The sequence below is a fragment of the Acipenser ruthenus genome, chromosome 24, assembly GCF_902713425.1.
Source record: "Acipenser ruthenus chromosome 24, fAciRut3.2 maternal haplotype, whole genome shotgun sequence".
Lineage (NCBI taxonomy): Eukaryota > Metazoa > Chordata > Actinopteri > Acipenseriformes > Acipenseridae > Acipenser > Acipenser ruthenus.
Window position 1 is genome coordinate 11,020,106 of NC_081212.1, and position 15,187 is coordinate 11,035,292.

A 15,187-nucleotide genomic window follows, 5' to 3' on the forward strand; every position below is an offset into this window, starting at 1 on the left:
AGAGCTCGGCCAGGGTCAGTCGGCCCTCGAACTCTTCCCTGACGCCCTCGCCGACCATGGGAAGCCCGTCCCAAAGAACCCTGCACGCGTCGGAGTCGACGGGATCCGGAGAGAAGAGGTCAGAGTAAAAGGCTCTGGCCCTCTCGTTCACGCTCTCCGGATCCGTCAGAAGGGAGCCGTCGTCTGCCAGAAGGCAGGTGATGTTCCTGCGGTCTCCCTTCTTTTTCTCCAATGCGTAGAAGAAGTGTGAGCCGCCGTCCATCTCCCGAAGGAACCTCCGCCTGCTCGCGCCCCTCGTGTACTCCTGACAGAAGATCTTGATCTGCGCTTTCCCCACGTCCCACCACTGACGCCACGTGGGGAAGCGAGATCGTCTGCCGTGCCAGACCGTCCAAAAGTCCTGGAAAGACTGCTCAAAGCGCTCGTCCTCCAACAAGGCGTTGTTAAAGTGCCAGTAGGCGGAGGCGTGCCCGACTGGCACCAGGGCCACGGCCACGGCCACTAGGTTGTGGTCCGTGAACGGTGCCGGCCTTATGTCCGAGGAGCGAACGCAGTGAGCGTGGCTCCTGGTGACGCAGAACCTGTCGATTCGGGACTGAGACACCCGCCCCTCCCTCACCCTGGTGATGGTGAAGGCGGGGACGTCTGGGTGATGCCAACGCCAGATGTCGACCAGAGAGAGCTGAGCGGTCAGCTCTCTCAGTGCTGCCGACGAGAGAGGGTAGTGTTCTTGCCCCCCCACCCTGTCCGCTGCCTCGAGGGTGCAGTTGAAATCACCCCCGAGGACCACGCACTCGTCGGCGCTGATGTTGTTCATATAGGTCGACATCCGGCGAAAGAACTGGACCCTCGCCGGACCCGTGGACCAGGTGAACGATACTGTCGCCGTCCCGGATCCGGTGGTGTAACAGACGGCCCGGCTCGACGTCTACCACATCGAGTACCGTGGGAAGAAAGGACCCGGAGAAGAGCGTCGCCACCCCAAGAGATGCCGGTGAGATGGCTGAACGACACTCTCCCCCCCCACTCCAGAAGCCAGTTGGCTTCCGCCTCTGGGGTCGTGTGGGTTTCCTGCAGGAAGCACACAGAGTAACCCCCTTTTTCAGGTAGGAGATTACCTGGGCCCTGCGGAAAGGGTCCCTACACCCGTTGACGTTCACAGTACCGATGTGATACATGATCCTCTGTCAGGAGTTGTCGGTGACGCTCACGGGAGATCCTGAGTTCTCCCGAAGCTCACCAACTGGTCATGTAACTTGCGGGCCCGAATGTGCACGTTCGAGCCCGAAGTTTTATTGGCGTGGCTGACCCTGAGGAAGGACCTCACAGAGGTTAGGATCCTCTGGAAATCCCCCCATTTGTCCAGGGCCAGCTGTACCTTGTCCCTGCGGTGGACGGTGGCCTCCAAGAACTCCAGGAGATCCGCCGCAGGGATGTCCGGAGAAGGGGCGGACAGACTCTCCGAGCCCGCGCTGCACGCGGACTCCGAGCCCTCCTCCCTCTCCGGTTCTCCGCCGCCCCCCTCGCGGTGGAGAAGCACAACGCACTCACGTTGGTTGGTGAGCGCGTTGCGTCTTATTTTGATTTTAACCGACTCCCCCAGCGCCCCCCCCCCAGGGGACGCGGCGGGAGAGATCGGCGGAGGGACCCTGGCAGGGACCGTCTGCACCCTCGATTTCGGGGGCGCAGACGGTCGCTCGACGTACACCGCCGAGCCGGACGGTCTCGTCATCCCTGCTCTGGGTCCCTCCTTTGAGGTCCGAGGCACGGTCTCAGGCCCGTCCTCTTTCCTCGAAGGAAGGGGATCCACCCTCTCGGGTCCTTCCCCTCCCTCCCCTAGAGTAAGGGGATACACCCTTTTGGGTCCTTCCCCTTCCTCCGCATCAGTCACCGGGACCGCCTCGGGCGATGTTTCCCCCCCAGACGGACGCGCAAGGGCCGGAGCCCTTGTCGCCACCGGAAAGGGAAGCCCGAGGCGGTTGTTCTTTCAGGGGCTCCTCCCGCGCCCCCTCGGTGACTGGAACCGGTCCCTCGGTGCTGGGTCGGGGACCGGTTTCTTGGCCCCGTTGCACTTCGGGGATCTACCTCAAGGGCACCACCTTCTGCCCTCTCGGGTTCTTCCCCTCCCTTCCGCGCTCCGGAGACCAATGTAAGCGCGGGCTCCACAGAGCCCACCGCTGCCTCAGGGGGTGTTTCCTTCTCCCTCTCCGCGGCAGCACGAGGGCCGAAACCCCCGTCGCCACAAGAGAGGGAAACCTGAAGCAGCTCTTGTTCTTGGGGGGGCTCTTCTCCCCCCTCCGGCCCCTCGGCAGGGGTCGCTTGCATGGGCTCCGCGTTGTCCGCGGAGCCCACGCCTGCCTCGGGAGCCCGAGGCAGCTCTTGTTCTGGGAGGGGTAGTTCTTCCTCCCCCTCCAGCCCCTCGACGGGGGTCGCCTGCATGGGCTCCGCTTTATCCGCGGAGCCCACGCCTGCCTCGGGAGCTGGTTCCGCCGCCCCCTCCTCGGCAACACAGGGTTCAGGACCCGTGTCGCCGTCGGAGGAAGGCGGTGCCCGAGGCAGCTGCTCTTTCGGGGGCCCCTCCTGCGCCCCCTCGGCGACCTCCCCTGCGGCCGGCCCCTCAATGGTGGAATCGGGGCCGGCTTCCGAGTTCTGTTGTGTGACGGGGAGGGGATCTACCCGAAGGGCTCCATCTGCCCTCGCGGGTTCCTCCTTCCCCTTTGGCCTCTCGGCGGGGGCCTCTTCCATGGGCTCCGCTGCTTCTTCCGCGGAGCCCCAGACCGCCTCGGGGGATGGATCCGTCACCCACTCTGTGGCATTACGAGGACCGGGGCCCTCATTGCCGGCAGAGGGGGGACGCCGAGGCGGTCGCTTTGGTTTTTGGGGGCCCTCTTTCACCCCCCCGGGGACCCCCACCGTGAGGCCGGTACGCCTGCGCCGTCCTCTTCCCCCTGATGCTGCCGGAGGCAGTCCCCAGCCTTGTTGCGGCGATGGGGAGCTCACCTCCAGCAGCTTCTCTCTCCTCACCCCCGGGGGTGAGGTGTTTCGTTTTGCGGGCGGCTTTGCCGCCCTGCCTCGCGGGGGGTGCCGTGGAGGGAGTCTCCTTATCAGAGACTCCCCCAGACCCACCGCCAGATGGTGCGGCGGTGGGCTTCGTCTCCCCCCGCTTGGCCTCCCCGGTGGACCTGGCCGCCGCCTTCTTTTTGCGGCGGGCAACCGCGGTCCATTCGGCGGCCTTCTCCCCCGGCGCGCTTTTAGGAGGCGCAGAGGGTCCGGCCACCTTGGGGGCTTTCTTTCCCTTTCCCCCCTCAGATGTTCCTGGGAGGGGGGCGGGTGCTTTTTTGCTCAATGGGGACGAACATGCCCCCCACGCTGAGACCCCTCTCGATCGCGGTGTTCGCGGCGGCCTCCGATTTCAGGAAAAACATGGCTTTCCCGTACATTTTGGAGGCCGCCACGATTGCAGATGGTCCCACCGCCTTCGCCATGGCCTTGACGAAGCCCTCGATCGAGAGGGAGTCTCACAGGAGGCACCTGACCCCGTGCCTCCTGGTGATGTACTATGTACAAAAATTATCACAGCTGTACTATGTACCGTTCATGAGAAGAAGACATTTGAAAATTTCCCAACATTTTCATTAAATCCAAGATGGCTGCCACACCATGTGACCAAAAGCCACCATATTGACCATGGCACAACATCCCATAGTCCTCTACATCCGTGCCAAATTTCGTGAGTTTTGGTGCAGCCGTTTAAAAGTTATAGGCTTTTGTAATTTGGGAGGAAGGAAAAAAAAAAAAAATAATAATAATAAAAATCTTTACAACAACAATAGGCTTCCCGGCCATTCTGGCCTGGAAGCCGAATAAAGCAAGCAAAGTGTTCTAGCCCACGTGTTCTCAAAGACAGAGCCAGACACAATATGCCAAGACCAATCATGATAGGAATCAATAAATACAAATGTACTGATTTCTTGTGTGTCATAACACGACATGTACAGAATAAGTACAAGAAAAGCAATAGACAAGTGCATGTTAATAAACTATAATAATGTTGTGTATGCTTTTCAATGACAGGTGAGGTTACTGTGTATGCTTTTCAATGACAGGTGAGGTAATATGCCTGGTTTTATTTAAACAACGTAATCATTCATGGATGACTTTAATTCATGTAATCATTTTGTTCAGCATTTAAATTAAGAAACAGTTTGTTTAATAGCATTAATAGAATGAAGGCATGGTAGGCCAATGAAAAATAAAGCAGAAATTCTCACATCTATAATCTACCATGTGCATGTACTGTATATGCACTATCTATAACAAAAACATTGTCAATGTAAAAAAAGAAGTTAAAAAAATGCAACAGCCATTTAAAGAGGTGATATCAAACACAAAAGCCCAAATCAGGAGAAGCAATTGGGGCAACCTGGTCAAGCATCAAGCAAATAGGCCCAATTGGAAAAGTGCTGAGGCCCAACATTCACACAATTGTTGCTTGTAACTTGGCTTCTTTTTTCATTTTTGTCTTTTTGTCAATTTTGGTAGGTATTAATATATTGATATTTACATTGGTACAAAACTACAATGTTATGAATGGTTAAAAAGGTACATATGCATGTCAGTGCTAAAGGATAGTATACTAACACATCTTAATGCTGAAAAAAACATTATTCTCCTTGTTATAGAGGTGTTATGAACTTAGGCCAATGTCTTGAGCAGACGTTTCCGGCCCACTCCTTTACAGCACTGAGAAGAACTGAGCACGGTTTTATTTTTCTTAAATATATGTTCGGCCATGGATTTTGGACAAAAGAGATGACAAATACAGATGTATTTTCCATCATGCCTGTGCATGGTAAACACTCATTTTCCAGTTTCAAACCACAATTATGCACTTTTATGTTTAGCAAGTTTTTTTTAATTGCATTTAAAAAAAAAAAAAAGCTTTTATTTTTCTTTTATATTCAATGGGATTGACGTGGCACTTTATTAATTGTGATTGATATATATGATTGATGTATCTACTAGAGATACTAATGAGAGCAAAACAAATACAAAAGAAAAACAAGGGAACCGCAGATCTTTTAAAAAAAAGCTGGAAGACTTTGTATAAATGGATTTTATATTTTTAAACGCTGCAATAACAGTTCTGCTTGTGAAGCATCCACACTATAATTTGAGAGAACAGGTGATTTATTTGCACTGTGCAGAACATTATTTTCCCCCCATTGGGGCTTGAGCCCCGGAGCAGTCATGGAATCACCGCCTGTGCACCTATTATCAGTGATTAATGCCTGGTTTTCAAACTGATTATCGCTCAACAATACTGTATTGGTATAAGAAAAGTGTGTTGCTAACGACATCTTTAGTCAGGGTCTTAACCAAGTATAAATCTCCACATTTTTGTAAAATGACTTTACACTTACTTCTAAAGATGCAACGCGTTTCAGTAAATTAAAACAATAAACTTCGCATCCCGCGCAGAGGGAGAACACAAACATAAAACACTATTAAGTGGGGTTGGCATTGCAACGGAGATGAAGGGAGGTTTCACAGTTCCGATCGAGTGACTGTTTTCTAAGCATTATTTGTGAATGCTTATTCACCATTGCTACACCCCGTTAGAAAATTGACTTTGTTGCATTTGTTAAAAACTACTAATCATTTAATCATACAAGATTAAATACACTACTATACCTCCTGGGCGCTGCCAATAGGGTCACACGACTGCGATACTGCACGCCGATTGGCTCAGTGGATATGTCTGATTTTGCTAAATTAGAAGCCTGGCGTATAGCGCGTTATGGAAAGAAACAATCATTTGAGCTGTATTTAACGTGGTGTATATTTTTTTTTTTACGTCTGTCATTATGTCATAAATAAAGGACAATTAAATGGTATTCCTTTCTGAATGTACATTACATCTTTTCATCTGCAATCAGCAACAGGATGGGGGAAAAACAGCGGTTTATTTACTTATATATATATATATTTTAATACCATTTTGTCAGGAGCGGAGAGGAATGAAAGAAAGAGCTGAGCAGAGCAATGAAAGAGCGGAGGATATTATTATGAGTGGTGTGCAGAATTGTCACCTCTTCACTCCGCTCACATTCTCTGAACACAACACAGATGCTTGCTGATAAAACATATTGTCTTTAACACAGGATTTGCACATCACAGGAGAGTAGAAGTGAGTGAACACTGTATCCCTTATATGAGAAGTGGGTAAACGATATATTGACCAAATTCAAAGTGGGTAAATACTGTTTACCTGCATATACCCTCGACTACACCACTGAGTAAAACTCCAAAGAAAAGTTTAAAGCACCTGGTATTGCCAAGCAGTCTCCCATCAAAGTACCAACCAGGCCTGAAAAATTATTATTTTATTTCTTAGCAGACACCCTTATCCAGGCCAATTTACAATTGTGATTTTTTTTGTTTGTTTTTTTTACATACAATTACTTATTTATACAGTTGGGTTTTTTACTGGACCAATCTAAGTGAAGCAGCAGTGTGTCCTCAACCTGAGATGGAACTCACAATCTTCCAGTCAAGAGCACAGTGCTCTAACCACTACACCACATATGCTACAAGTGAAGAAGCATTAATGTCATTGTATAATATATATATATATATATATATATATATTATATATATATATATATATATATATATATATATATATATATATATATATATTTGTTATACAACATCAATTGCTCTGGATAAAAGCATCAGCCAAATCAATTAATATGACATATTTTTTCTGGCTTGCTATTTATTAAGTTATTAATTTTATTTAAACATTTATAATATAAACATTAATTTCTACATTTACTTATTTAAAATATTTATTTCTAAATATATTTATTCCTCTATGCATTTTTTAAATCATTTATTTATTTCTACCTAATAAATTATTCCTTTAATTTATTATTCAAACGAGGAACTACAATTTATCAGAGATTTAGACAAGGAAGCTACATGCCCCTCTTGTGTACAATTCCATTCTATGGTATCTACCCAACAGGAAATTAGATATTTTCAAACAGGAAATATAGCATTTCTAGAATCAAGCAGAATCTTCAGGTTTTCAGCGAAAGCTGGACAGGCATGGATGTAAGCTTAAAACATTAATGCATTTCAACAACTGTGCGGTGGTGCAGCGGGCTGAGGTTGTGTGCGCTTCAAGGATGTCATGTTGCAAGTTCAAAACACAGTATTTTTGGTCCTGCGATATGTGCTATTTTTAAAACATAAATAAATTGTTTAATATAAATGGTGTGGATATCAAACTGCTTGCACACCCTGGTATGTTTTGACGTTGACCAACATGTGGAATCACATGATTGGTAGATGTCCAGTTAGCTTTTCTGTTTGAAAAGTCGCTACTCACTCTTAAAAAAGTAAACAGAAGAGGAAGAAGGAGAATAACAATTTTACCTTAGTTTGATGACTTATATCTCATTGTGTATAAGAGGTATTTATGTTTTTTTTTTACATTTGGTGTAGGAAAGTTTCAGACTTTTGGTACTGGGACAGATGGTAATTCTAAGTGATTTAGTTTTGCCGCTGCAACATGGTGAAAACAGCTAAACTCTTGGAGCTGTATAGAGACTCTTGTTCCTCTCAATTTGATCATTCATGACTTAAAACCCTTCATCTTAAAATCATGCAGATGACATTAACAAAGAAGCCTGGTATCAATCGCTACATGTGTCTTTAGTGTTAAAAATAAGATTTTTATACCATCTCCATTTATTTTAGTTATTTACAGTTATTTGATATGAGATACATTAGTTGTCTATAGGATCTAATCCCGTTTCATGTAGGTTTAAGTATTTTACTTTTGAAAGAATCCAGATGGTTTTCCTTTTTTTCCCATTTACTTTGAAGAATTATTTTTCTATTTTCTCCCCTCTCAGTTTGTGAATTATTGCACCTCTTCATAAAGACTTCCTTACTACCAGTGAAGAGGCCCAGAGGATAATGTAGGTTCCCTCCAGCCTCCACTCTCTGAGCAGTGCTTACCTTTTACATCAGACAGTCTCATGCCAGAGAAGCTCTTTCCAGGAGTTGATCACCTGTCTATAGCAGGAGATGGCATGCTTCAGATCTGAAACCATTAAGCCCTGTGCACCACTGCGCGACAATGTCCAGCCCTGGCAGAACAACCCTCCCGTCCAATTCACATCATCCATACAACTCCCCCGCTAGTTCTCTACATTTCTTGGCACATTTTTCTTTAAAATAACCTTTACAGTATTACAGGAATAAATGAAGACATTTAATCAACTTACCTTTTGGGTGGCTTCTGGAATTCCTGATTAGGAGTTACACGGGCTGGTAGGGAATACAAGAGCATTAGTGAAGGTTCAGCTTTCTCTTAAATGACTTCACTGTGCTGTGTGGGGCATGAGACAATGTGTGTGTCTCTGTGTGTGTCTGTCCTGGACTGCTCCCTATACCTCTGTCTCTGTCTCTCTTTATCTATGTGTGTGTCTGCCCTGGACTGCTCCCTATACCTCTGTCTCTGTCTCTCTTTATCTCTGTGTGTGTCTGTCCTGGACTGCTGTCTATACGTCTGTCTCTCTCTCTCTCTCTTTATCTGTGTGTGTGTCTGTCCTGGACTGCTGTCTATGCTTCTGTCTCAGTCTCTCTTTAGTAAAAGGATCTTAATATTTCATTGTATCATAGACGTTCAGTGAATTATTGTACAGTCATGTGTGGACTATTGCTGTACCCTTTGCTCTCTACAATGACAACTAGAAAAGCTCTGAATACTGTAACAAACTTGTACGACTGCCATGAATCAATTAGAATTACTAACAGACGTCTTTACATAACCTGCATTGTGCTACAAAGCAATTCAACACAAACATGGATATTAAATGCTCAAAATATTTTCTAAAGCAGAAACATTCCAATATCACATACAATAAAATCTGCAATATGAAGAATACTTACAGGACAGTTGTGAGCAACAAGTTGCTGTAGTTTCTTCAGAAGAGATCTGCTACATGTTAACATCTAGTTAAACAGATGATTGTCAAGGAATGTGTGCTTCCTTAAATAAGCCTCTCATGTGGGCGTGTAGGTCTGCAAAATACACCTCTCTATATATACGGGGGGGGGGGGGGGGAGGTGCTAGTAATTACGATTTTATCCTCGCTCAATTCAACAACAGGTGTAGCTATTGTCATAATCATGTTTAAAAAAATCAAACTGTTGAATTAAAATAAGCTTCCTAACTTTTTCACCCCTCGTAACTGTGTTTGCATTGCGCTGGTACGAGGCACTGTTTTATGTTTCATCACCATCTCTTTTCCTATGGTGGCCCTGAAGTGCAAACCTGAAAAACAAAATGAAAACCTGAAAACAAAATGAAAACCTGAAAAACAAATTCAAAAACCTGAAAAACAAATCCGAGGACCCGGAAAACAAATCCAAGGAACTGAAAAGCAAATTACAAAACTTGAAGAAAAAAAAAAAAAAAATGAGGACATAAAAAAAATAAAAATAAGAGGACCTGAACAACAAATCCGAAGAACTAAAAAAAACAAATCTGAGGACATAAAAAATTAATACTGAAACCTGAAAAACAAATCCGAGGACGTGAAAAATTCATAAGCAATTACGGAAAGGGAGGGTACATAGTCAAACAGAGTGGACTTCAGCGATTGGACGAAAAAATCTGTCACTACTGTAACCCACCATGCACCGAGGAGTGGCTGTGAAGTACGTTGCTGCTTTTCAAATCTGTTTGAACTGTTAAAGATTGGTGGTGAAAGATTTGTAGCCTATAGTTTGGCCTACCATAAAGTATTAAGACTAAATGAGAAATATATACATAAACGCTTTGAGATTTATAGGGTATGTAAACTATTTATTTTTTTTCTTGTGAAATGTGCATGGTGTATCTGCAGGTACTCAAAAAAGTGTGTTTTTGTGCAGCAAGTTACTGTTTCGTGTACTGTCTTATTTTGAGTGAATTATATTTGAAATATTGTGCATTTAATAAATAATAATTGTCACTGGGTCTGCATGTGGGGTAATATGATCACTTTTTTACACTTAAGTTGAAGTCCACTGCACTCTGGCGTCTCATATAACGAATAATGTTGGAAATGCATCGGCCAACCAAATTATTTTTGTATTTTTTTAACCGTACATGTTATTTGAACATCATAATAACAAATGTCTGTTTAAAAAAAAAAAAAAACCTCGTCGCATTCCGCTGATTCCATTTTATTGTTCAATCGACAGCAATTGGGACTTTATGCAGTTACAGCAGGAAATATAATATTATTATTATTATTTAAATAATCGTGATGTGAGTGAGACGTTATTGGCGCTTCAGTGTTCCCGTACACATTGTGTTGTGTAAGTAGTTCCCTTTCAAGTCGAAAATAACCATCAAGGTATGGGATAGTGCCGTCAGGCAGTAGCGATTGGCTGAGCTTTTATAGCAAAGCTGCCGATAGGCCTCTGCGCGAGCTGCTACGTAAGCCCGCCCCCTTGGGAGCTTACTATACGCAGCGCGCAGAGACTCACTTCCTCTTTTGTCTTCAGCATTGGTAGCAGTAGGTATTAGAGCCCGTAGCTGATTGTACTCAATAAGCTTAAGCTTGAGAAGCTGGTTATTGCCCCTTCTCGGAGTTGATTTCAGTTACACTCTTCAGAGTCGTTATTATTATTTAAGGATTATATAATTGTGTATATTTTTATATATTTTTTATATATTTCCTTCACGCTTTGCTTTGCATCGCGTTGTCTCGTGGTCTCCCGTCTTTCCTTTAATAATTAATTTTGATTATTAGTGTTGTGTTTTGGGTTTGTATTAAAAATATATATTTCTGTGTGTTTTGTATATTTTGTGACGCACGTTGCGTTGGCCTTGGCCGCGCGCGTGTCTGCAGCCCCGGTCTTGCCTTGGCTAGACCGCGTGTGTGGAGCCTGCTCTGCTGTCTCCCACGTACTGCCTGCGGTGTGTAAAAAAAAAAAAAAAAAACAACCGCGTGGTAGTTGTACTGTGCCCACATATACTGTGCCCCAGTCACATAATCACCACCAGTAGTACTGCTGCAGCGTTTAAAAAAAAAAAATCCCATTCACTACACAGAGGAAGACGACCACTAAGCCCAATCCCCAGCACCAACAGGTAAGTAGTGCACAGCATCCAGGACACTGTACCAGCACTTAGCGTCTCCGCCCTTCGGCGGCCCTCAGAAGCGAGTTGGGGACCGTCAGTCAACTGCTGGTGAAGCTGGCCCAGCTCAACGCGCGGGCTCAGGGCAGGAGCATCGCGTCTCTGGTGGTGGCCAGAAGGCAGCTCTGGCTCTCACAGGCGAGAGTGCAGGAACCTGATAAGGCCCCGTTGCTGGATGCCCCAATTACACCGGGACACACATTTGGTCCAGCGGTGGAGGAGATGCTGCAACGCTCCGCCAAGGCGCGGGAGGCGTCGCAGCAAATGGCGAAAATGTGGCCAAAACCGTCGTTCCAGCCGAAGCGGCCTCAGGAACATCAGTGGCGCAGGACACCACCGCAGCACCAGCCACGGCCAGGGGGTACTAAGACCTCTCCCTCAAGCACAGCAGCGCGCGGTCAACCTCCTTTTTCAAGACCGCAGCGCGGAGGGTGGCGCCCTAGAGGTGGTGCCAAGCCCCTCGCGAACGAGCCCAGCCTAAACAGCCCTGAGAACACCAGGCAGCTGTTAACCCGCCCCTACACTGTCTCCCAGCTCCAGTTCTGGCAACAATGCACCAACGACATCTGGGTGCACAAAACTATATCCACCGGGTACACCCTTCAGTTCCAGTTAAAACCTCCCCCCTTTCGGGGAGTGGTCGTAACTGCAGTGAAGGACTCGGTTCAGTCCTCAGCTCTGAATGTGGAAATACAGGCATTGCTCAGCAAGCGTGCCATTCAACAAGTAGACCCTGCTCTGATCGACCAGGGGTTCTATTCCAAATACTTCCTGGTGCCCAAGAAGGACGGCGGGCTCCGTCCTATTTTAGATCTGCGAGTACTGAACAAATACCTGCGGGTGTTATCGTTCAGGATGCTTACGCACAGGCACATCATCCAGTCAGTCCGACACGGCGACTGGTTCACCACCGTGGACCTGACAGATGCGTACTTTCACGTTCCCATCTGCCCGGGTCACAGGAAGTATCTGCGTTTCGCATTTCAGAGCAGGGTATACGAGTTTTGTGTCCTTCCATTCGGCCTGTCACTAGCTCCTCGAACCTTTTCAAAATGTATGGATGCCATTCTAGCTCCCTTGCGGGCTCAAGGTGTCCGACTGCTGAATTATCTGGACGACTGGCTCGTCTGCGCACAGTCGAAGGAGCAGGTGGCACAGCACACAGTGATGGTTACAGACCATCTTCGGCGGCTAGGTCTGAAGATCAATTCAGAAAAGAGCCGCCTAGTGCCGAGCCAACAGACCAAATTCTTGGGTCTTGTAGTGGATTATTTTCTTATAAGGTATTGCCTAAATGGCATTAAATAACTCAATAAAGCTAGACACAGCATTAACACTACAAAGAGCTTATAGATGGAACAATGAGGGTAAGAACTAGCCCTGCCCGGTATCTCTAGGACACTGGGAACTGAAGTGAGATAGAAAAAAAGAGTTTGTGCATGTTTTCTCTTTATTTTATTTTATATATTTTATATACTTTTATAATAAGGATGTTACAAAGTGTCTTTTGGCACCACGCCACACTCACAGCCGGAGAAGGTTCCAGAAAGTCTGCCCGGTAACAACCAATCAGGCCTCAACTAAAAGTTGAACAACTGCCCCAGCCAATCAAATGTGGGGTAAACAAACTTCTGTGGGTAACCACAGAAGAGCAGACGGAAGAAAAGGCGGATCTTCTCTCGGCTGGGTTGGGGGTGCTAAAACTATATAACCCGCACCAAATTAAGGGTGGGTGTGCGATTCTGCTATTGCTTACAGAGACTGCGTTGCTCTGTAGAACGCTCCTGATTGCAATCAATAAAAGGTAATTAATTTGTTTTTACTCACTCTGTCTCCTGTTGGGTTTTTCGAGGGGTCTATAAGGAGGTCTTTGAAAACTTCCATAACAGTCTGCATCTGGACTCGGTGTCCATGGAAGCGACCCTGTCGACACAAAGAGTTGCCTCAATAGAGCGGTGTCTTTCCCTATTCAGGTTGAGACAAACAGTCAGCATGGAGCTGTGTCAGCGCATGCTGGGGTTGATGGCTGCCGCCTCACAAGCCCTTCCTTTGGGCTTACTACACCAGAGACCTCTGCAGGCCTGGTTCAATGCCTTCGCGTTGCATCCGCGGAGAGACAAACACCGCAGGCTAAGGGTATCCCGAGCCTGCTGGGAAGCGCTACGCTGGTGGAAAGTTCCGCCAAGGCGTACGCTTGGGTCCCATTTTCAGAAGGCAGGTCATCACGACCGACGCTTCCAACCACGGTTGGGGAGCAGTCTGGAACGGGACAGGGACCCGTGGAGTCTGGTCAGGACCCTGGAGGTCAGCCCACATCAATGCTCTGGAGCTCAGAGCGGTGGACCTCGCCCTCCGGCACTTCTTGCCAGTGCTTCTAGGCAAGCATGTGTTAGTGCGGTCAGACAACACCACAGTTGTGGCGTACATCAACCGCCAGGGCGGCTTGCGGTCCCCCGGTCTTCACCGGATGGTAGCACGGATGTTGCTATGGGCACAACCGCGTTTAACCTCTCTGCGTGCGGTTCACCTACCGGGCAGAGTCAATTACGCGGCAGATCTCCTATCCAGAGGAGGCCCTCTTGCGGGCGAATGGCGTCTCCACCCTCAAGTGGTAGAGCGCATCTGGGAATGGTTCGGCACAGCGCAGGTCGATCTCTTCGCTTCGCGAGAGACCACGCACTGTCCCCTATGGTTCTCGGTGAAGGACCTCGACAGCCCCCTGGGGGTGGATGCACTGGCTCACAAATGGCCGCCAGGGCTCCTGTATGCCTTTCCACCGATTCCGATGCTCCCCGCCTTCTTGGAGAAGGTCAGGGTAGAGCGAGCGACAGTGATTCTGATCGCTCCTCGGTGGCCTCGGAGAATATGGTTCCCGAGTCTAGTGCAATTACTGCACGGTCGCCCGAGGGAGCTCCCTCTGCGAGCGGACCTGTTGTCCCAAGCTCAAGGAGAGCTTTGGCATCCGAACCCCAAACTCATGCAGTTATGGGCTTGGCCCCTGAGCGGGAGCGCCTGTCAGCCTTAGGGCTTTCGACTGCAGTTATATCGACCATCCAGAGTGCGAGAGCACCCTCTACTAGGTCGCAGTATGCGTATAAGTGGCAGTTGTTTCAGAGTTGGTGTCTGGCTGAGAGCCACGACCCAGTCTCCTGTTCTATGGCAGTAATATTGCAGTTTCTGCAGAAACTGCTGGGTGAAGGGAAATCTCCTTCTACACTTAACCCTTTGCGGTCCATTTATTAATCGCGCGTCAGGCACGCCAGGAATAATTAATTTTCACACGCGCAGTTAATTTTATACGCGCTGTTTAAAAGTATTTTTTTTCACAGTCAAACGGGTTTAAATGGCCCTGCATATCAACAAAGCACACACTAGGCATCTCCAGCCCCTCCCCAGCCTTTTGTTTGCTATAGCGTTCAGCTGTGTAAGAAATAAATAATAATAATAATAATAGTCGTACATACCGATCGATCATCTCCAGATCACTCGTTTTATCACCAAACTCCTCAATAATGCGATCAAAGTCATTATTTTATTACTATAACATCTGAAAAAAGCTCTGCAAATGTCCATGATAGTCTCAGTGCGCTGACGCACTTAGCCAGCTTGTTTATTATGGACGCCCATTATCTGATACCTGATACCATGTATGACTATTCATGAAATACGCCTTTTTTTTTTTTTTTTTTTTTTTTTTCCGACTTGTCTCGGCTCCTGTCGCTACCACTCGGCAATTGAATGGTTTTCTCGGCTTTTTCCGGAGAAAAAACGACTAAACACCCGTTTATTGCGTTGCTATAATGATGTCGGACCCAGTCCAACAAAGGACCTGTGAGGAATAATTGCAATGTCGGACCCAGTCCGACAATGGACCGCAAAGGGTTAAAGTGTATTTAGCCGCCATTTCGGCTTGTCATGTACGCATTGACGGTTTATCACCTGGTTGCCATTTTTTGGCATCTCAGTTTCTGAAAG

The 15,187-nt window shown here is 47.1% G+C and overlaps 1 protein-coding gene across 1 annotated transcript; it reads left to right on the plus strand.

Moving 5' to 3' along the window:
• Nucleotides 1–11,731: 11,731 nt before the first annotated feature.
• Nucleotides 11,732–14,264, plus strand: LOC131700632 (uncharacterized; the record flags this gene model as incomplete). Its single annotated transcript, XM_058999167.1, has 2 exons — nt 11,732–12,472; nt 13,524–14,264. Coding segments are annotated over 2 exons (1,455 nt in total), but the record flags the coding sequence as incomplete, so codon positions are not given.
• Between the last annotated feature and the right edge of the window lie 923 nt (nt 14,265–15,187).